Consider the following 24,174-nt stretch of genomic DNA (forward strand, 5'->3'; position numbering starts at 1 on the left):
TCTTAAGAGTTGCCAATATGAGGGCTTAATAAATAAATTTATGTATTAATTCATTCAAAATACACAGATCTCTTTTTTTTTAATCCTCACCCAAAGACATTTATTCATTGCTTTTAGAGAGAAAGAAAGGGGATGGGGATGGAAGGAGAGACAAACAGACACACATTGATGTGAGAGAAGAATATCAATTAGTTGCCATTGGTTCCCTCCTGTACATGCCCTGACTGAGGATTGAACCTGAAACTCAGATATGTGGCCTGCCTGGGATTTCAAACCCAAAACCTTTCAGTGTACAGAAGACACTACAACCAACTGAGCCACACCAGCCAGGGCCAGATCTCTTTCTTTTGCTCCTAAGTACTATGAAACAAAGGGCTGGTAGTGATTTTTAAATAAATTCACACATCAAAGAATCTGTTCTCAGGCAATAAAGACTTGGATGTTCTTTCTGTTTATAATGACTGTGGGAAATGCAATGCATAGAAATAGAATGAGGCTATTGATTATCTCACAAATGTATAATAGTACAATCTTATCAGGATAGGTTGAGACTATGTTATATTAGCACCAAAAAATAACACAGTTGTTCAATGACAGTGAAAACTATGATTCTTTGCCTCACAGGAAACAGAAAGAAGGTTTAAAACTGTATGTTTTCTTTGTGAGCTTAAAAATCAAAATCCACAATGTGATTTTTCAGAATGTCCAAGTTCTTAATGTTAATATCTAGATGACCTTAGAAATATTGCATGCGATTCTGAAACTGAATATTTTCAAAAGGTAATATTATTTTCTAAATTGATAAACTATACATTAGGCAAAAATTCAATTGCATTAATCTTTTGATAACAATTTTCTTGCTATCATTCCATTTACCTACTCTTACGCAGCCCAAAAAACTAGACAAGAGTTTTATAAGAGCTAAAAAACAAACAAACATAAATAGCCTTTATTCCTCCACTCTTAAATAGGAAGGATGAGAAGGAACTTGGAAAAAGTTGTAAACGGAAATAAATAGTAATTGAAATTTTAAAGCTGCTGTGTTTTTTTACTAGCAGGCATTTATTAGGAAAGTAGACTGTAAATACTAGAGAGAAGTTAAATCTTTGATTTTCTAAGCTGTTTCTCTATTGAAAGTAAAAAACCTATTCTTCCAAAAGAATAAATGAATAGAGGTCATAATTGAAGATAAGAAAGGTCTATAATTAATTGGGGTTTTTTTGTATTTCAATAACACAAAACTCTAGCAACATCACCAGCTAATCTGCAAGGTGCTTTCCACTTCAACGCTCTTTTAATCAGTCGATTAACTATATATTCAATCTCTTGTGTTCCTAACTTGCTCTACACATCATACTTCAGTTACAGCCATTTATTTTCTGCATGGTTCTAAAAAGCAGGGACTGTGTCTTCTTTCCAAACTACCTCACACCCTCCTTCAATCATCTACTGGAACTCTATACTCCATAGCAGGCCTACTTTTCATTCCCAAAGCACAGTAGAATGTCTGGCACAAACTATACACCCAATAAGTGAAGGTTTTATGTCAATTTTAAAATCCACCTGTCCTCCACATCTATACCACTGTCCTCAAAACACACACAGAAAAACAAACAAGCAAGCAAATATACAAAACTTTGGATACTCTGCTGGAATGTTGTCATTAAGGAAATGTAAACAGGATGGTAAGAGTCATTCTTGCACACTGCAAACTACATCTTTTGACACAGTGTTGATGTTTACCACTTTGAGCTACATGGTAAGCATTTGTCTGATGATAAATTTAATAACTTGCCAATAGATGGTGCAAGGGCAATTAGCTACCCACATGCAAAAGAATGAAGCTGGACTCCTACCTCACACCACATAAAAAACTTAATTAAAAATGGTTCAATGATTTAACAGAGCAGATACTTTTAGAAAAAAAAATTTTATAGAAGAATTTATTCTTCTATAAAAATTTTACAAAACACAGGCAGAAATATTTGTGATTTTGGATTAGGTAATGGTTTCTTAGACGGGATACCAAAAATACAAGCAAAAGAAAAAAACAACGTAAATTAGACATGACTGTCAACATGAAAAACTTCTGTGCTTCAAAGGACACTATTAAGAAGTGAAAAGAAAACCCATAAAATGAGAGAAAATTTCTGCCATTCATTAGAGATTTGTATCTAAAATATATAAAGAACTGTTATAATTCAATAAAGACAAGCCAATTTTAAAATGGGCAAAGGATCTGAAAAGACAGTTCTCCAAAGAAGATACGCAATAACCAATAAGCACATGAAAAGATGTTCAACGTTATTAGCCATCAGGGAAATGCAAATCAAAACCATGAAATACCACTTTATACTCATCAGGATGACTTTAATAGAAAAGACAGCTAAATAACAACTGTTGACAAGGATGTGAACATAGTGGACTCCACATCCTCCAATCATGTCTCTAAGCTAAACTTGGCCCGCTGGTGGGAAAGGTAAAATGGTGCTATCACTTCGAAAACAGTTGGGAAGTTTTACAAATGGCTAAACACAGTTAGTAGATGATCTTGCAATTCCCCTTTAGGGACATACAAGAAAAATGGAAACATGTCCATACCAAAACCTGAATGTTCATATCAGCATTATTCATAATAGTCAAAAAGTGGAGACAACTCCAATGTACATTAATTGATGAACAAATAAACAAAATGTGGTATATACATAAAATGGAATATTACTTGGCAATAAAAGTACTGATATGTGTGCAACATGAATGACTCTTGAAAACATTATGCTAATTAAAAGAAGTCAATCCCGAAGGACCACATATTATATGATTCCATTTATATGAAATATCCAGAATAAACAAATCCACAGAACTTAGATTACTATCTGCCTGGGATTCGGGGAGATGAAGGTATTGGGATGTGATGGCTAAGGGGTATGGTGATTCTTTTGGGGGTTTTTCTAAAATTGACTATGGTGATGGATGCACAATTCTGCAAATGTACTAAAAGCCTCTGTGTTGTACACTTTCAGTGGATGAACTGTATGGTAAGTTTTATTGAGATAACTATATTGTTTTATTGAGATATAGTTATCTCAATAAAACTGTTAAAAAATGTTAACTACCAAATTCCTAAATCATCAGGCTCCATCCCAGCAAACTGGTTCATAACCAGAAGCTACAATTTCCTTTATTTGTATGACAATCATCTGAAGTATAACACATAAGGATGGAACTTATTTATGTGCTTTTGGTCCAACAAGTTTTTGTACTAAATGTTTGAGTGGCTGCCCATTTGAATTCCTCAGAGACCTAAGGAATATGGCTGGCTGGCTGTCATGATTTGCCACCACTTCTCCCCCATTCCTCCAGTGCCCTACTCAGTATTTCCATGTAGTAAATGCTCAATGCCTGTGTGTTAGGTCAATGAATTAACACTGACTGTACCTGAGAGTTTAAGTTGGTAACATAGTGTGCCAATGTAGGAAAATGTGGTTGTAAACAGGTCACTGCAGCAAAAAGTTTTTTTCTTCTGTTTTCAACAACTCAGAAAGCATTGTTTATATAAAAACCTAGATGTAATCTCTCACTGGAAATTTAACTTCATGTCAATCAAGAGATACAGTATTATTTCTGATACCTCTAAATCACTCTGAATCTGGTTATTCTTAGTTTAGATTAAAGGGGAAAAAAGCCTATCAAAAGAAAGGAACAGGATGAAAAATTTAAGTCAGGTGCACTGCAATTTTTCATACTTTTGTTTTTTCCAGTCACTTTTTGAAGAAAAATTCAAGCATTGCAGTTGAATTTAAGTCAAATGTAATGAAGTCACTTTCAAACATTTAAAGTTAGCATACAATTAAAATAAAGCCTTTGATGAAAGCTTGTAAATACTCTAAAGTTTCAAAGCCAGAAAAAATACTTAATCACATTTGTAAATTAGCCTATTCAAATTTGACTATTAATCCTTATGTGGCTAGTCTGTATCATTTCTTGTCGTCCTACATGACTGCAACATTTACTTGTGGAGACATAACTCAAAGACACTGGCTCCTCAAAGGAACAAGAAAATTATTCTTAACCTTGCACCTTGCTTCTAAGGCCCTATTATCACAAAAATGTTTTGACCACTGGGTGAGCTGAAGCTTCTCACTATTGTCAGTTTGGCCTCTGATAAATAAGATCTTCTATTTATTCATAATCATTCCATCCAGAATCACTCTGAACATTTAATTAAAACAAATATCATCACAACACAGAGTACTATAAAGGAATAAAAGTTATTTTCTGAGGCTAAGAAAGAAACATTTTTACTTTTGGCTATCCTTCCTCTTCCCATGATACAACCACTATGAAATAAAATAATAAGTATGAGAATCAATGCAATGTAGAAAAATGGGCATGGGGCTAGTAGACATTAGGCCTAAATTCTGGACCCTGATTCTTAACTTCTCAGAGTCCTCTTTGTAAAATTACATAACAATCCAACCTACCACAAAGAATCGAATTAAGATTATATACGTGCAAGTTCTCTGACATGGAAATGTAACATACAGTGCAAAGCTTTAGAGTACGTAAGTACTGTCCGTAAATAAATACGGGGGCAGTAGAACTCCCCTTATATATTATTCTTTGTTTCTCTGCCTCCATCCCACCCATGTTGTCTTCTGGAGTATCACTACAGACCTTCAAGTTCACTGGATTTTCTTCTTCCGCAAAGCCACTGGTTTCAACATCCCGTCACAATTCCCTGGAGCACCCTGGAGTAGGCAAGGCCAATGCTCCTCCCGTTGTGATCCCTTCCAGGCAGGGCTTCCCTACATTTTCACATTATTCCCCATATAAAGTGATGTTATTTGTACATCCAAGGCACAGACTATAATAAACAAAAAAAGCTCTGGTTGTCTCAGTACGTATCTACCTGTCTAAAGGCTAAGAGGCTGAATATATCAGATACATCTGGAACGGCTGGGAAACTCTGCCTTACAGCAACTTCTCACTTTCCTTGTGTAGAGTGACAGAGTATGGTGGTCAAGTCCAAAAGCCATAATGGTAAAAGAATGTATCAAATAAGAATAAAAAAACAGGCCTATGTCTACCCAGATTCAGATAGAGTATAACCTAGCAATGGCTACTGTCAAGCTGAGGTTCAAGAGGCTGAATGTAGGGGTATAAGAGAAAATACAGACACCTCTCCTGCATATAAATTAGGACCCAGGTAAACAGGGAAAGAGAAAGGCTACAGAGCAGTTGGGTTTCTCAGATCTTTGAAATATGAGCTGATGTGGGCACATTCCATTTTCAGAGTCCACACACCAGTGACCAGACATCCAAAAATAGGTTTTACCTTTCAGTTGTGCCATGTGACAGCTGTCTATCAAAATTAGGTCAAGGCTGCTCAGCACAGCACTGACATATAGTGCTGATAGGGCTATTTCTGCTGTGGGTTGGATGTTTCTCATCTAAACTTGTCCTAGATAAAGAAAATAAGACTGAAACAAAATTATAAAATAACTGGGCAGTGTTGCCCATAAGCCCCATTATTGGTGGCTGACAGCAGACTGTTGTCTCTGCTCTCTTTCCAGCCTCCCACACTGTGGCTGAGTCTTCCACAAGTAAAACTAAACATTACCTCCATCCTAGGTTGCTTCGAAAAACTGCTGCAGTTGCCATTATCAAACTGAGCATTCACCCTGCAGGCTTTCTGCGCACGTCGGAATCTGGAGAGTCCCTGTGATCTAGAACATTGGAGATAGCAACAGAAAGAACCAGAGAGCAAACTTTTTGCTCAATAAAAGTTTATTTAGAGGCAGTCAGTCAGCTTAGGGTACTATAACAAAATAACACACACTGGATGGTTTAAACAACAGACATTTCTCACAATTCTGGAGATTGGGAAACCCAAGGTCAAGGTGCTCACAGACTGGGTTCTTGTGAGGGCCCTTTTCCTGATTTACAAACAACTGCCTTCTTGCTCTATCCTCGAATGGGGGACAGGGGGTGGGGGTGAGGCAAGCTTTTATCTCTTACAATGGTACTAAAACCATCATGGGGATTTGGTTCTTATGACCTCATCTAACCTAAGTATCTCCCAAATGCCCCTACCTCCAAATACTGTAATACTGGGGATTGGAGCTTCAACATAAGAGTTTGCAGGGGACACATTCAGCCCACAACAGAGGTTTCTGCCAAATGCTCTGGAGATATGAGGGTTATGAGTCATTAAACTCTTATCAAATCACAATAAAATGTATGTACAGGGTCCAGCAGAAGTAATAACTACTTGAGTGTGGTTGGTAGGGTAATAATATGGGTGTAATAATTTATGGGTTTAGTTTGAACATTTCACCTAAAATGTCATGTGGTGTGCTTGAGTGTGATATTGTTATGTTACAGAATTACATGCTTATGCTTGTAATAAAGATTTTGTAATAAAAAGGGGAGTTATTTCTGCTGGACCCTTTATATTTCCTTAAAGCACTGTGTATGTGACTATATGTACATATAGGTGTATATATAGTGTATAACATGTTTTAGTGGCATTTTAGATAGAAATCTAGTATATTTTCAGACACTGATACCTTCTAGGAAGGCAAGCTTTATAATCACATATTTTTGTTAAATTTTACATGGTTCTATAAGGTATAGGATGTCTTTAATAAGAACAGCCACTAAATTCGGGACAGCTGGAGGAGAACTGTGAAAGAATCAGACACTTTAATTATTAAAGCTGGAGCTTTAATTTTCTGTATATTATCAGTTGTCTCACTTCTTCCAGTCTACTGAACATGTTCCACCTTTTGCCCTGCAAACCTTTTATCAAATCATAACCTGGGAGAATGTTGAAATCACAGGGAGTGATAAATTGCTTTACAACAATCTTCACTTCAACCAAAAGCAGTAACTGTACTCTTTAGGTATCTGTGACTTGTGAATTTTCAGTCTATAGTTACAACTTTCTATTTTAACTTGGAATGCTCAATATTCAAAATTAACAATTACTTTTTACACAGATGTGTAAAAATAAAAGATTGTCCTGAACTTTCATTTTATAGAACACACAATAGAGTCACAAAAATTAATTTTTATTTTGCTATGTTAAAATGCAGTATTGTGTTCACATTTTAAGTGAACACAAGTGAAAAAACACCTATTTAAGCAAGAGTTTTTTCCTGTATTCAAGATTCAGGATATGAAACATTTAATGAATGGAGAAATTTTCAACTGGGCTTCCCACATATGATTTCCCATGATGCAATCACCTGAGGCATTGGATTCAGTGCACCCATATACAACTTTGAAATATAGTTTTGAGTTTAGAGAATATACCAAGTTTTCCAACAGAAAGCAAGACTGAGATATCAGCATGGAAAGCAAGCCTGGCTGAAGAACTCTTGAAATGGAAGGGCTTTACGTAAAACACATGAAAGTGATGGATAACAAGGCATAAAAGTCACGGCTTTCCAATGTAATTAGACCAATGATTGTCTCATTGTTGCTGTTAGTCAATAACAACTGGAATGATTAATTTTATGTGCCAACTTGAATGGCCATGATGTACCCAGATTAAACACTATTTCCAGGTATGTCTGTGAAGGTACTTTTAGTGAGAATAGTATTTGAATCACTGGACTAAGTAAAGCAGAATATCCCCCCCAAAGTGAGTAGGCATCATTCAATCTCTTAAGGGTCTTTTTAGAACAAAAAGTGGAGGAAGGAGGAATTTTCCCCTCCCTTTACCCCCTTTCCTGTTGAGCTGGGATGTCTCATCTCATCTTTTCTTGCCCTTGGGAAAAGGTGGTTGTGAATTACATGGCTTTCCTGGATCCCCAGCTTGCAGATGGCAGATCATGAGACTCCTATTGGTCTGTTCTTCTGGGGAACCATGAAGAATACATTTACTTATTGGCAATAATGAACATGACATTCAATGGTAGATGGAGAGGGTAGAGATTCTGTTCCGCAAAGAATAAAATTACTTCTCAAAAGAAATACATATGCGCTTTTCTCAGCTGGTTATATATAATTTGAATCCATTCCTTCGTACATCTTATGTTACACATAATAACAAATACATCTATAGTCTAGTTGGAAATAAAAATAGAGTTGGAAGACCTGGGTTCAAATTCCAGCTCTGTTGCTTACTGCGTGTACCCTTGGCAGGGCTCAGTTCCTTTTTCTATAAGAGTAAGATAATAACCCCTACCTCATATAAAATTAATACATAACACATATAGTTAGCATTCATTTAAAGAGGTTTTAAAAACTTCCTTTACTATTCTATAAATTAGAAACAGCAAACTCATCTTTTTGCTCAAGTTGCTACCTTATATTTGATATTTATGACCTTCAAGGGTGACTACTTTGAAGGATAGTGTTATGGACTGAATGCTTGTGTCCCCCCTCAATTCATATAATTCATTTTCTAACTGCCAAAATAATGATATTTGCAGGTGGGGGGTCTTTGGGAAGTGATTAGGTTTAGATGAGGTCATGAGAATGGTGCCCCCATGATGAGATTAGTGCCCTTATGAGAAGAAACCAGAGATATCTAGTTCCAGCTCCATCCTTCTTCCCCTCCCCTTCCCATCTCTCTCCCTCTTGCTCCCTTGCTCCTTTTCCCTAGCTGCCACACACAAAGAGCAAAAAGATGATAACTGCAAGCCAAGAAGAGGGGCTCTCACCATAACTGAATTAGCTGACACCCAGACCATGGGAATTCACAGCCTCCAGAACTGTGAAGAATAAATGTCTGTTGTTTTAAGGCACCCCAGTTTATGGTATTCTGCTATGGCAGCCTGAGCTGAATAAGACAGATAGCATGCACTCATTTGCATGTAAATGTTCTTGTATTAAATTCAAAGAAATAAAACTTTTTATAACTTTACACCTGCTTTCACCTGGTAAAAGATACTAATGGTTGCTGTACTTTTTAAAAAGTGTTTTCATATACTTTCTTCTTCTGACCCATAAAAAAAAACCATGTGAGATACACCAGATATGTATTATTACCCCCATTTTATAGACAAAGAAACATAGTACCATCAGAAGTTCAGAGGTCATACAAGTGATAACAGAGGTCATTTATGATCAATCCAATTCAGTTTTTGATAATTCTAGACTCCTCTCAGCAGAAACAATCTCCTGTGCCTGATTTTATGTACAGAAAGAACTCAGTAGGATGCTAGTTGAACCATAGGCATAATATTTTCCTCAGTATTAAAGAATAAAACTAAAGCTTATTCATCAAGATGTTTCATTCAAACTCCAGCACAAGACACACACATGGCCAAAGTCAGCTCTCAGGGGTGTTCTAGAATGAGTTTCTATAAACAGATTTGGACCCAGAGAGTGTAGACAAAGGAGACAGAATGAGGTGTATACAACAGCAGCTGGCACATTTTAAAATGTTGGAGCTATTTTAAAATCCTTTGCTGTGACTTATTTACTTACTTTCTGCTGTGCCTGTCTTTGTCCCCTATCCCATTACCCATCTTATTTAAAGAGTTTTCAATTAGTATGTGAAACCAAGGGGTCAGGGTGGTCAAGTAGGAAATAAATTACCCTAGCTGAAATTATTCTAATATATGTTTCCTCTTCATTTCATAAAAACTTTTCTGTTCAAATGTATATATCCTCAAGGATACATTATCCATAATTCTATCCAGAATGAGTTATCTATATGCTGTTATTATATGTTACAGCCACATTTAAAAAAATAATGCACAAATCTCTTATGTATTCTTTTGAAGAGCCTCAGTGATGATACATCTTTGATTTTTGGAAATAGTCAAATCATCTGACTAGTAAATAAAGGTGAAAGAACCAACTAGGTAATTCTGCTTGAGGTTAAATGTGGCTAAAATAAAGAGACTGACTTCTTATATACCATCTACGAACTAGCTCCTCAAACACATAATGCTCTTTTCTACCTCAGAACCTTTGAACAACTGCTTCCAGTTCTTGGGATCTTTTTATAGCATGCTCTTTGTCACTTATAAAAGAGTTAAATATCATTTAAAAGAAGCCTTCCTGAACACCCTAATGCCAGAGTGGTCTAGCTTCATATCCATGTTTGTCTAAATCAGTAGCATTTTTGTTTCTTTAGTAAAAGGTATTACTATTTATGGCTTTTAAAACTGTTTTTGCCTCTTCCTCTCAACCCGTGCTATCAAATACAGTACTCACCAGACATATGTGGCTATTTAAATTTAAATTCAAATAAATTACAGTGAAGTAAAATTACATTTTAAAAATGAACAATCTAATTTCATCAAAATTACAAACTCTGTTCTTTGAAAGACACTGTTAAAAAAATTAAATGACAAGCCACAGAATGGGAGAAGGCACTTCCAAAGCACATATATGACAAAAGACTTTGAATCCAGAATATATAAATAACTCTCAAAATGCAATAACAAGAAAATGAACAACCTAAAACTGGGCAAAATATTTGAGTAGCCACTTCACTAAAGATAACATATGGATGACAAGTAAGCATGTGATAAGATGTTCAGCATAATTAATCATTAGGGAAATGTAAATCAAAACCACTTTATACTCTCTAGGATGGTTATAATGAAAAAGATACATAATAAGTGCTGGTGAAGATGTGGAGAAACTGGACTTTCATACACTGCTGGTGGAAATTAAAACCACTTAGGAAAATAATTTGACAGTTTCTTACATTAAACATACACCTAAAATATGACTCAGCCATTAAACACCTAAATATTTACCTGAAAGAAATGAAAGCCTGAGTCCATGCAAAGCCTTGTACATGAATGTTTTCAGAGGCTTTATTTGTATAGCCAAAACCTGGAACTAACCAAATACCAATTAATAGGTGAATGGATAAACAAACTGGTTTATCCATATGATCAAATACTGATCAGCAATAAACTGAACTACTGATACATGTAAGAAAAGGTATGAATTGCAAAGTAATTATATTGGATTAAAGAATGTGAAAAAGAATATGCAGAATGATTCCATTTATATAAAATTCTTGAGAATGAAAATTAATCTATAGTTGCCTAGGAACAGAGAGGGAACAAAGGGATTGGGAAGGGACATGAGGAAACTTAGGGGCGACAAATATGTCCAGTCTCTTGACTGAGGTAACGGTTCCACAGGTATATACATATGTCAAAACTTATTGATTTATATATTTTAAACTTGTACAATTTATCATATGTCAATTATACTTCAGTGAAGCTGTTAAACATTTTTAGTTCTCAGCTGACCCGGCCACATTTCAAGTGCTCAGTATCCACATGTAGTTAGTAGGTATTAAATTAGACATTATAGAGAAAAGGCAGTTCTATCATCACAGAAAGTTCTAGGCATCAGTGGTGGTCTGACCAAAGGTCAGCAAACTATACACCAGGGACCCACCACCAGGTCTCTAAATAAAGTTTTATTGGAACACAGCTATGACAATTCATTTACATATTATCTCTGGCTGCTTTAGTGCTACAATGTGCAGAGTGGGTCGTTGCAACAGAGACCTTGTGGTTTATAAACCTAACTTATCTGTCCCTTTAAGAAAGTTTGCTGACTCTGCTCTAAATCATAAACTCTGAATACAAGAACCAGTATCTTTGCTGTACCTAACCCAAATTATATTATTGAGTACCTAATATACAGAACTGTCCTAGGAACTGGGGAAGCAGCCTTGAACAATACAGATAAGGTCCCTATTCTCACAGTGAGGAATTCAGGTAACATAACTGGTAAATAAATAGGAAAATATCAGGCAAGGATGAATGCTAAGATGAAAAAAAAACACAAAGCATAGAGATGATTAAGGGGCAACTTCCACTTAGGTAGTTAGGACAGGCCTCTGGGAGGACCTAATGTCTGAATAGCATAAAAGAATCAACATTGCAAATACCTGTGGCGGAGCAGAGGGAACAGCAAAACCAAGGACTCAGAATAGAAATGAATTAATGACCTGATGTTTGATAGAGAAGGTCCATGTGGCTGGTGAATACAACAAGGTGGCAAAGGTTCAGATGAGGATGGAGAAGCAGAGAGGCCTAAGAGGAGTCTGAATTTTATTTTAAATGTAATGAAAAGCTACTACAGGTTGTTAAGCAGGTGAGCAACATGATCAATTTATATTTTTAGCAGCACTCTGGTGCTGCTAAATGGAGACTGGATCAGGTAAGAGCAAGAAAGGTGTTAAGACTAAAGTTAGAGAGTTTTTGCAAAGGTACAAGTGAAAGGTGGTGGTTTGGCTTGGACCATAGTGGCAGCAGCGGAGATGAAGTGGATAAATTCAAAATATGTTTTGAAGTAATATTTGACTGGCCTTTCTGATGGTTGTTGTAGAGTAAGGAAGTAAGAAGAGTTGAAAATGAATCCTAGATTTTTGGCTTGAACAACTGGGACACAGTAGTATGAATTACAGATATATGGGAAATTACAAACAATAAGAGTTAACAATTATTGAGGGTTTATTATATGTCAGTATTAGCTCATCGTCACATTTAATTTTCCTAACAATCTTGAGCAGGTAGGTATTATTGTTATTTTAACTTTACAAATAGTAAACCAAAATGTTTAAGTAACTTACCTAGGTCAGAAAGCTAGTACCAACACAATGGAGACTTGAACCTAGGTCATCAGACTCTAAATTCTACCACACTGTACAACACTGCCTCAGTGACAGTAGTTTCTGGGAATATGATCTACATTCTAGGCAATGACAGTACCAATGGGTTAATAGACTCTCAGGATGACCAATTTGAAAGATGCTACTTTTCTTTAACTCCTATTATTTAAAAACCACCTTATTTTCACAGAGTACAAGATATAATTATCATCTATATACTTTTTCTCCAGCATTATCTCTTTGATTCCTGTTTTAAAAATGAGTAAACTGAAACAAGTTAAATGATTTTCTCAGATCACTGAGATAGTAACAGAGCTACAACTAAAAGCCAAGTGAACTTATTCCATACAATGGTCTGGCCAATGAACCTGCCTTTAAAGTTTTTGACCATTCAGTAAGAAACACATGTTACATCACTACACAAAATACACATACCTATATGAAACAGGAAAAGAAGTTATAAAAAACAGGCTTTACCCTTACTAATGTACTAATGTTTTCTATTTTATTTTTTAAAATGTTGATTGTACCTGGCAATTTAAACATTGACCCAAGCCTTAGTAATTAACATTACAGCCACATAAGTAGACTTTATTTTTAGAAATGTCTCATGACTCACTAAGACAACCAAACACCAAAAAGGGGAGATGAAACAGAAATGAAGATCGATTTGGTGAGCTTTGGGAATACCTGAAGACTGGTTCATAAGAGTACAAATGACAATGATTCTATGAGCTACACTTTGGAAATATTTTATTTTTACCTTCTATTGCTAAGATGGAGGTCTGAAATCAAACAGATACACCTGTTAATGTTTAAAATAAGCAGAGATGCACGTTTCCGGGAAAACATATTAAAAGCAAAATAAAACAGTTCTTCAACCTCCCCCCTACCACAAAGGAAGTAAAAAGCCCTAGAGAAACCAGATTGGCAAAAATCTCTTCCCTTTAAAGAAAAGGAAAAGGAAAAGACTAGATTGGCAATGTAGTAACCCATTGTAGTTTATAATGGATAGCATCTTAAGGACAATGGTTTAAGATGTAAAGCAACCTTTCACTTTTTGGACAAGTACTACCTTATACATGATCAAGCCACTCTAATGCTTTCTCCTTTTGCCGGTATGCTTAAGCTTAATTATCCTTAGTTAAAAAGGAAGAGAACTGTTCAGGAATATAAATCTTTGATTTCCCCCAATTCCTTAGGTTTACAAGGATAAAAAATTGCTTTAAAACCCATGCTGATTTCTGAACATTGATTTACCTTCCCAAAAGTAATGTTAACCTGGTAAATTCACACACATGCACACACGTACAACCCCTGCATCTCTGAAGGGGAAAAGCGACAAGGACAAACCGCAGTCTAATACATCAAAGGCTGAGCAGACACTACAGCTAATACATCAAGTTCACTCCTAGATGGCTCTGCGACACGGTCAAGGTCCGTGGGAGCTCACGCACACTCCTATACTCATCGCACAGATCTCACCTCTCTTCAATCGACCTCTAGCCAACCCAGGATGCTGGTGAGAAGAGTCGTGAAAGGCAGTAAGATCAGGACAATCTGGGAGCCTGCGCAACCTCTTACGGCTCTAATTATATAAATACAATGCATTAAGATAGTTCTTTATAAATGAGTTGGATGATCCCTCTAATCCAATTTATTTCCACAGAAATTGGAAGGGAACCACCAGGACATAATAAAAACGTCCAAATATCTTAAAGTCTTGGGGGGAGGGGAGGAGCAAGAGCAGAAATACCCAAGGCTAGAAACATCCAAATTAATTCCACAGAGAGAACAGCAGAGGCCGGCCGCCGGCGGCCACGTGCACTTGCTCAGGGAACCGTTCCAAAGAAACCTGACCTGATCGGAATCAGCACGCCGCACCGCGGCTGCGTTTATCCTAACGGAACGCCACAAGTTGTGGCCCGCCTCCCTCACCTCAGCTTTGACAGGGAATGCGCACGCTGCCCCCACACCCACAGCTACACCCAGACCCCTCTCCAGCCCCGCCAAGTCCCGAGGGCCAGGGCACAAGAGCAGGGCGAAGGCCCCTGGCCTCGGCCCATTCGACCCTGTTTTGCAGCCCACCAGCCCCACCCAGCCCGGTCCTAGGCCGAACCAAACCTCCACGACCCTGCAGTGTCGACCGTTAGCATCCCTAACTTACCTCGAAGTCTGACCACCGCCTCGGAAACCCAGAATCTCTCCGCGAGCCCCACGGTGGGCGAAGAACCCGCCCCCCCAATCCCTCCCCACTCAACCCAAATCCCGCGGATGCCGCATCCAGGTGAGGGGCCAGAGCCCCCGGGGCCCGCAGCTCAGCCACCTACCTTCTTCATTGCTGGTGGTCGCGTCCAACTGGACGCCTCTAGCCCTGCTGACCTCGGGGCTGACCCCGTCAAGAGATGGTGAGCTCCCGGGGGACCTCTGGATAGATCCAGGGGACGAGCCCCCGGAGGGGCCCTAGAAAGGCGGTGCCCCAATCCGGGGCCCCACGCCGGGCTGGGGTTGGGCTGTCTGCAGACCCCGCGGCGGATGGAGATGAGGGGGGATGCTGGTCCGCTCCGAGAGTGATTACGACTCTAAACGCGAAGGGTACAGGGGTGATTTGGAAGACCGCGGTGCCGCTAGGAGGATGAGTAAGGCGGGAACGTTCTAGAACTAACGCGGCGGGGCCGCGAGCCTCGAGCGTTAAATCCCCACGGCGTCCTGCCCCCGCGCCCCGGTGGTCGGCGCAGAGGGCGCGCGCGGTGAGCGGAGCTGCTGCGGCGGCGGGGCAGCGGCAGGCGCGGGGCCCCTCTCAGGGTCCTCACCTTTTTGGTGCCGGGGCCTCCAGCGATCCGAGACATTCCTGTCAGGGAGGAGGAGCGCCCCGGCTGCCCCCCTAGAGTCTCCTGCTGGGGGGACATCGCTTCCATGAAGAAGACTTTGAAGCAAATCCCAGCCCAGGAGGAGGCTACGCGGTCATAGCCGCAGGATCGCTGCCGGAGGGGCGAGGACGCGCGGGGCCGAGGCAGCCGCCGCGCTCACGCGGGCAGCCAGGCTCCGGGTGCGGACAGCGCGCCTCCCGTCGGGGCCATGTACACTCGCCTGCACTAGACCCCGCGGGCTGTAGGCGACTGCAGCTGTGCCCGCTTACCCGCGCCCGCTGCGGCCCGCTCCGCCTCGGGCCCGCCCCTCCGCGCTCGGCGCCCAGCTCTGGGACCGCCCCCGGCCGCCTCCCTCCAGCCGGGAACTCCTCCCGGCGGCTCCGCCTGCGGGGCAGCGGCCTGGCATTTTTTTGTGTAAGTGTTAGGGCAAAGACGACCGACTGACCTTCGCAGGCCGCCACTCCAAGTGGGTCCAGCACAAAGCACCTCACGGTTCGGTGTCCCGAACCGGGATCTTCAGTGCACGGACACGCGCCTCTCCCACCGCTCAGCCCACCCGCAAGGACCGCATCCCTTCCCGCGCTGCGCCCGCGGGGGATGGCGCCGCTGCAGCGCGTGCATCAGCGCAGCTGTGGTGACTTCAGCCTGAAAGGAGGATTTGCAGGGATTCCTGTCTCGCTTTCAGCGGACTGCAGAGGGGTACCCCTACCCTCGTCCCCAACCGCACCCTGGAGGCCACGGAATGGAGTTGTACGTTGCAGAATGCCGCGGCTGTACACTTTTGGAAGCCCATAGCGTCGCCTGACCTCCTGTGCAAATCCCAACGTTAGCCAGCCCCGGGTCACCCTCCTAAGCTTCTGCAGCCCACGGTCACCAGTCCCTGCACAATTTACACCAGCGGTTTCCGGTGTCTGTGCGCGGCAAAGACAGGGGCATTGCAAACGTGAAAGCACACTGAAGCAAAATGCGGGCAGAAAGAGGACTGAAATTTGGCCTAGCTATTGAACAGGCTACAATATGTGGAAGTGTTTATCAGATACTGCTCCGAGAGCATAACTTCCTGTCCAAATAGTGGCAAAAAAAATTAAGGCCAAAGAATAATCAGAGGGAGGGGATTTGGAGCGGACCGGGTTGAGTGCAGGACTGGCTGACTGGTGCGGATGATTCGGTAGGTGGCATTCTTCCTTTGGAGTCAGGCCTACATAAAGGGCAGGGTAGTGGTGAAGAACACCACTCTATGGCAGTAGGTTGTTGAAGGAGATTTGTTTGTTTTCATGGTATGAAAAAGGAAAAGATCGAGGTTCCTGCTGGCTTTGGCTGTTATCAGGACAGGTTGTAGAAGAATAGGGCTCTGGCAGGCTCTGTTCCAAGCAGGGGATTTGTCCAAAACACACACACCCACACACTGCCACCAAACCCCAGAATTGTTTATTGTGGAAGTAATGGGCAGAATATGTCCCAGTCCTTTTTAACCCTTGTCCACATCACATTGTTTAAAACAGACTTACACCGTCTTTGTAAATGCATGGATATTATATATAATTATACAAACCATGCTAGTACAGAAATTTTTTATATATATATATATATATATATATATATATATATAATAGTTTATCAGGGTAACCCTCTTTTTGCTACTAAGACCCATGTGCAGTGACAGGACTTTGCACCCCCCATAGAGTTTATCATGAATTTTACACTGCAGAGGGTTTTGCAGTTTCTTTCATTCCTTGTTGAAGTCATCCTCTTATGATTCCTACCTTGAATGAACAATCCCACTTTTCTTTACTCTCCTTGATTTTTCATATCCATAATACCATGTCCTTTTAATATCTTACATAATTTACTTTTTTTAAGTATTTTTGTTGATTATGCTAATACAGTTTTCCCAATTTGTTCCCCTTTGTCCCCCTCCACCCTGCTCCCCAACCCTCCAGCATTCCCCCCACCTTAGTTCACATCCATGTGTTGTACATATAAGTTCTTTGAGCCCTTTGTTTCCTATACCATTTTTTTTATCTATCCCCATCTATTTCATGCCTACTAATTGTGCTTCTTCTTCCCTGTGCCTTTCCCCCCCCATTTCTCCCTTCCTTCTTGCCACTGAAATCCCTCCATGTAATGTCCATTTCTCTGATTCTGTTCCTGTTCTAGTTGTTTGCTTAGTTTTTGTTCTCGTTTTTCTTTTCATTTAGGTTCATTTGTCGATAGTTGTGAGTTTGTTGTCATTTTATTGTTCATATTTTTTATCTTTTGTTTTTTAGATAAGTCCCTTTAATATTTCATATAATAATGGTTTGATGATGATGCACTCCTTTAACTTGACCTTATCTGGGAAACACTTTATCTTCCCTCCCATTCTAAATGAAAGCTTTGCTGGATAGAGTAATCTTGGGTGTAGGTCCTTGCCTTTCATGACTTACTTTGAATACCTCTTTCTAGCCCATTCTTGCCTATAAGGTTTCTTTGGAGAAAATCAGCTGATAACCTTATGGGAACTTCTTTGTAGTTAACTATCTCCTTTTCTCTTGCTGCTTTTTAGATTCTCTATGTATCTTTAATCTTGGGTAGCTTAATGATGATGTGCTTTACTGTATTCCTCTTTGGATCCAACTTCTTGGGACTCTCTGGGCTTCCCGGACTTCCTGGAAGTCTATTTCCTTCGCCAGATTGGGGAAGTTTCCCTTCATTATTTGTTCAAATAAGTTTTCAGTTTCTTCCTGTTGTTGTTGTTCTCCTTCTGCCACCCCTATAATTTTGATATTGGAATGTTTTAGGTTGTCCTAGAGGTTTGTAAGACTCTTCACTTTTTTAAATTCTTGTTTCTTCATTCTGTTCCAATTCTCCATCACATAGGTTGGCTATCTCCTCATCATTTAGTTATCTTTCTGAAGTTTTGCTCTGTTCTTTCATTTGGGCCATATTTCTTTGTCTCGGCCCACCTGTTAAGTTGTAAGGGGGTGGGGCCTTAGGTATTCATCAGGGCAGGGCAACCCTCCTTGCTGCCCTGCCAGCACTGCCTGTGGGGGAGGGGCCAGAGTGGGAACAATGCAGCTGGCCTGCTTGTCTCTTTCCACCAGACTCTCATGTGAAACTTGGAGTTTCTCCCACCGCAGCGACCCCTGCAGTAGTCCACAGTCAGCTCTGAGTCTCAGTTTTGCCTTCAGGCAGCCCCACCCTCCCAGTCTGCACCTCGGCCTTGCTGTAGGTTCTTACCCATCTGGTTGTTCTGGTTGATTTTTTCTTTAATTCCTTGGTTGTTGGAATTCCATGCAGTTAGATTTTCTGTTTCTTCTGGTTGTTTATTGATTTTAGATTGGTTGTTATCCTCCTTTTCATTGTGTTAGGAAGTGAAGGGTTTCTACCTACACCTCCATTTTGTCCAAAACTCTAATTTACTTGTAATGTTTATGAACCGTCTCTGTACTCCAGAGGGTAGGAATCTTTTATTTGTTTTTGTTGTTGTTCATTGTTGCATCCCAGGTGCCCAGAGAAGTGCCTGGCACAATAAATGTTTGTTGGTTAAATGAATGAATGACACACACACACACATACACACAGGAAAAGAGATAGATAAAGAAAAATGAGACTGATACAGAAGGGCCAAGCTAGAGTGGTTATTTCATTCAGAGAGTTCCATGTATTATCAGGTATTTCTTTTTTGCAACAAATACTTCATGCTCTAACAAAAGTATTATTTATACTGCATATATGGAAAATTCACTTTTCACTTCTTAATTTGTAAGTGCTTATATTTCAAACTTCATTAGTTTTGGTTTGCATAGAAACAGTCCTACCAATCTCTGATAAGGAGTTTTGCAGGAGGTCTTACTTCTTAAAGAAAATTGAGTTGGCTCAGATTAATATTATCACCAGAGTAATGTTTTAAGAACATAGATCTGATCCTATCACTTACCTGCTTAAAACCTTCTTTGCCATCTTGTGTCTATGGAACATATTTCAAATGCCATAGTATGATATTCAAGGTTGTCTACAGTCTGACACCTTCACCCCCTCTTCTTTCTCTTATAATCTCTTGCCCCTCTTCAAGTCTCACCCTATTCTCTGCCTCATTGAGCTATATGCACTCGCAAGAACTTGCCTTGGCCTCTCATATCTCTATCACTTTGAGCTTGCTCTTCCCATAGCCTAGGAAGTTTTTCTTCTCTATTTTCCAACCTCTACTGCTTTACACTTATTTATGTAGTGCATGGTCCATAGTAAATATCCAGTAGATACTTGTTGAGGAAATATATCTTCAAGATTTACATCAATAGTAACTTCCTGTCTTTATTTCTCTTTACCTAGCTACCTCCACACTCCACCCACACACACAGGATTAAGTGTACCTTCAGTTTTAGTAACAGATAACATTTATTGAGTACTTACTTCATACTAAACACTGTTCTAAGCATTTTTCACATATTAATTCCCTTAAATCTTCATATTAACCCTACCAGGTAATATTCCCTTATACCTCACTTTACAGATAGGAAAATCAACCACATGTTAAATAACTTGCTCAAACAGCTGGTAAGTAGTGAAGCCAAGGTTGGAACCTAGGGAGTGCCCTTAACCACTTGGCTATACTGCCTTTTCTGGGTATATTTCCTTTATAGTACATATTATACTATACTGTTATTATCTGTTTTATATGCTGTAAGCTCCTTGAAATTAAATATTCTATTTTACCAGTCCTCACTTCTTTCTGCCAGGCACACAAGTATGCTCTCAATGATTTTTTTCAATGATTTATCTTTGAATGAATGAATCAACTATTACAAATAGCCATCTCCATTATGCTCTATGGTTTGAGGAAGATCCTCTGATGGGGAAAAAACAATCCTGGACTAGTCCTATTATTCTTTAGACAGTGACATCATTTTCTCTGCATTGAGAATGTTATGTTGTAGAAAAGGATGATGTCATGAAACAGAAGTGATGACAGGGCAGCTGAAGGAGTGGTGACCATGTCTGACACAGGCAGAATTCATCCAGAATATTTTGAAACAAACTGTAAAGCAAAGTAATAAGAAAAAGCAACATTTAATAGCTTGGGAAAACTAACAGCAGACCTTTAACAGGAACCAGCCTAAGAGTGAAACCAAAATGTTTTCCAAATATTGAATAATGATGAATAAGTTTAACTATAAAAGTAGATGTCCATACAACTCATGCATTCAAGGTATATTTATCATGTACCTGCTATGTGACAGACACTTGGTTAGAATCTCAAAATGGGATATTTCCTCAAAGAACATAATCCCAGGTCTAAGGGTAGAAGCTAATGAGCTGTAAAACAGAGAAGTTAGGAAGGGAAGGAGGAAGATAGAGGGAGGATGTTAGAAGCTGACACTGGAAAAGAGCCAGGGGCCAGACTATGAAGGACCTTGTACTCCATGGTAAAAATTTGGACATTATTCTCTAGGAAAAATGGTAAAAAGGGAACTGGTATCTATTGAGTGCCTGCCATGTGTTATATATACCTTATATACATTATCTCACGCAGCCTTCACTCTCCACCAGAGAAGTAGGCATTATTATACTAATTTTAGATATAAAGATGAGGTTCAGAGAAATTAAGCAACTTTCTGAGGTCATAGAACTAATAAACGATGGAGTCAGGACTTGAACCCAGATCTGATTGAGTACAAAGACCATATATTTATGATGTCAACAGTACTATCATTGATGCAAGCTACCATTCAATGAGAGGGATGTGGAGATATGGATTTGGTAGTGAAATACTACTATCATAATCTTCAAAATAACCCCAATGGCTTGTATATTTATACAAGCCAAAGAGCCTGGTACTCAGAGATAAAAAGCCACTTGTTAAAGATCATATGGTTACTGAATGCAAGAGTGGCAGTCAAACCCGGGACACCAAAACCCATGTTCTTAACGACTTCACTTGTTGATATTGCCATCTTTTTGTTCCTTACAACTGGAAAACATCATAAATTGTGCAACCTCCATGTAAAACTATGTATGTTTTACATGGAGGACCAAATCTTTCCACTTAGTCCCTGGTCAGCTTGCTTGCTGGTCAGAGGCTTAGCATAATCACTTTAAATATATATTTTACAAAGCAACTTGATATTTTAATAAGAAACAGCAAAAAGAAGAAATATCTGTTTCCCATCAAAGTTAGGTTGCTCTGTGAGCCAGACCAAATTAATGAATTAATCATCATCTATTGTCTACAACATGCCTTGTGCTTCAAAGGTAAGCACAATCTGTGACACTTCTCTACCCCACAGATCACTTCGGGTTTCTTTTTTATTTTTGTTTTTCTAGGCATTTCAATTGACTGCATATTTTTTAGTTGTTTATACATGCTATGTTACAATCCTGTCCAAGGATTTGTGGAAATTAGCCCTTTTAACAATACCCCTAATTCACTGCTATACCTTATATCTGCTGCACAGTTATTATTGGTGCTTATACGGAAGAATCAAGGAGCTCAGTCCATGAGTAAGTTCAGTAAGTTGTGCAAGATTGCTCAGCTCATAAGTGGTGGAACAGCATTTCAGATCAGTTTCGACTCTTAAAAGTATGACACTTAAAGTTCTATTTAAATTATAAGTGAAAATATAATATAACTGTTGAGTATTTGCAACAGAAAATAACAGAAAATGATACTGGTAATTAGACAAAGAAATATGTTAAAAAGGAAAGAAGTTATATAGACATACTGAAAGAATTTTTCTCTAAGGCATGTTTTCCAAGGCATGTTATATGGAACACTAGTACCTTAAGATACTCTTGAATAAAAAGGGAGGGTTCCCTAGTGCACTGTTGGTGGGAATGCAGACTGGTGAGGCCACTGTGGAAAACAATATGGAATTTCCTCAGAAAACTAAAAATGGAACTGCCCTTTGACCCAGCAATTCCGCTGCTGGGATTATACCCTAAGAACACTGAAACACCAATCCAAAAGAATCTGTGCACCCCAATGTTCATAGCAGCACAATTTACAATAGCCAAATACTGGAAGCAACCGAAGTGCCCATCAGCAAACGAGTGGATCCAAAAACTATGGTATATTTACACAATGGAATTCTACGCAGCAGAGAGAAAGAAGGAGCTTATACCCTTTGCAACAGCATGGATGAAACTGGAGAGCATTATGCTAAGTGAAATAAGCCAGGAAGTGAGGGACAAATACCATATGATCTCACCTTTAACTGGAACATAAGCAATAGAAGGAAAAAGCAAACAAAATATAACCAGAGACATTGAAGTTAAGAACAATGTAACAATAGCAAGGGTGGGGGTGGGGGGTGGGGGCGGGGACAGTAGGTAGAGGGGATTACAGGAACTACTATAAAGGACACATGAACAAATCCAAGGGGGAGGGTGGAGAGGGGGGAGGGAAGTGGGTTCACCTGGGGTGGGGTGAAGGGATGGGGGAAAAGGCATACAACTGTAATTAAATAACAATAAATAAATTAAAAAAAAAAAAAAAAAAAAAAAAAAAAAAAAGGGAGGGTTCCATCATCAAGGGTTCTATGGGATATACCACTCAGGATGTGATGACAGAGGAAATGAAAAGGGATGTTGTATGCCTAATGAAATTAGCTAATGTGATAATGTATATTATAAAATGTGCATATTAAATCATTAGTAAATTCTACAGTTAAAAAATAATCATTAATTAAGCTTAATCCCTGCTTTATCTTTTTTTTTTCCTGCCTCTATATAGTAAGTGTGTTGATATAGTCCCAAAAGAACATTGCTGGGTATGCAACGAATTTTAATAGACTAGAGATGGGAGAATGGAGCATGCTCCCATTTAATCACTTCCTCTCCCTTGGCTTTTTTCTCTTTGCACACAATGCATTCTAGTTCTTAAAGTTTTAAAATAAAACTTTCTTTCATCATGGTTCCCTCCCGAGTTATTACTACTGTACTCTGCACTTTCTTTTTCTCTTCCTTGCCAGCTTTTGGAGAAGAAAGAAATCCGTATTCACCACCTCCACTTTTTTATTGCATTTCCTTCTTGCAAATATGAGGTCTTTTCTGTGATTTCCCAGTGATCAAATGCTATAGCTTCTACAATCATTTCAAGGATGACTTTTTGTAGCATATGATCTACCACTCTTCTTTTGGCAGCTGTGACACTATACTTCTGATTCATTCACTCCACGAATAGATATCAATTACACAACCAATCTTAGGTGCTGAAGGTACAAAATGAATACTGTAAACACACTTCTACCCTCCTGAAGATTGCATTTCATTTGTTCTTTATTTCTCTGAATTCTCTAACTCACCTTGAATAGATCCTCTTTTCCTATCCACATGTATAATATAGGCATCTCCCATAATGCCTATATTATGCCTATATTATAGGCATTATGGGGGATTATTATATCTCTGAGTACCAGGCTCTTTGTCTAGTAGGTATAAATATACAAGCTATTGGGGTTATTTTGAAGATTATGATAGTAGTATTTCACTATCAAATCCATGTCTCCACATCCCTCTCTTTCTCTTTTCCCTCCCAACATAAATGTGCATGTGCAGACACACATGCACACACACACTCAGGTATTGAAGAATCATGACCTTATATTCCAGTAGTGTTTGTTGAGTAAGTGAATTTATGTTTTCCTAATGCTGCATATAACTATAGCACTTGTACTGCTATTTTTGTTGTTCAAAATAAGGATCCTTCTATGATCC

General features: G+C 39.2%; 1 protein-coding gene across 1 annotated transcript in view; it reads right to left on the reverse strand.

The window, feature by feature from the left end:
- Positions 1-15,738, reverse strand: part of ARHGAP20 (Rho GTPase activating protein 20) — a 122,533-nt gene extending 106,795 nt beyond the window's left edge. The window contains exon 1 of the mRNA XM_024570834.4: positions 15,424-15,738. Within this exon, the coding sequence (XP_024426602.2) occupies positions 15,424-15,528 (105 nt within the window). The 5' untranslated portion in view covers positions 15,529-15,738. The remainder of the gene's footprint in view (positions 1-15,423) is intronic.
- Between the last annotated feature and the right edge of the window lie 8,436 nt (positions 15,739-24,174).

This window comes from Desmodus rotundus, chromosome 5 (assembly GCF_022682495.2).
Source record: "Desmodus rotundus isolate HL8 chromosome 5, HLdesRot8A.1, whole genome shotgun sequence".
Classification (NCBI taxonomy): Eukaryota; Metazoa; Chordata; class Mammalia; order Chiroptera; family Phyllostomidae; genus Desmodus; species Desmodus rotundus.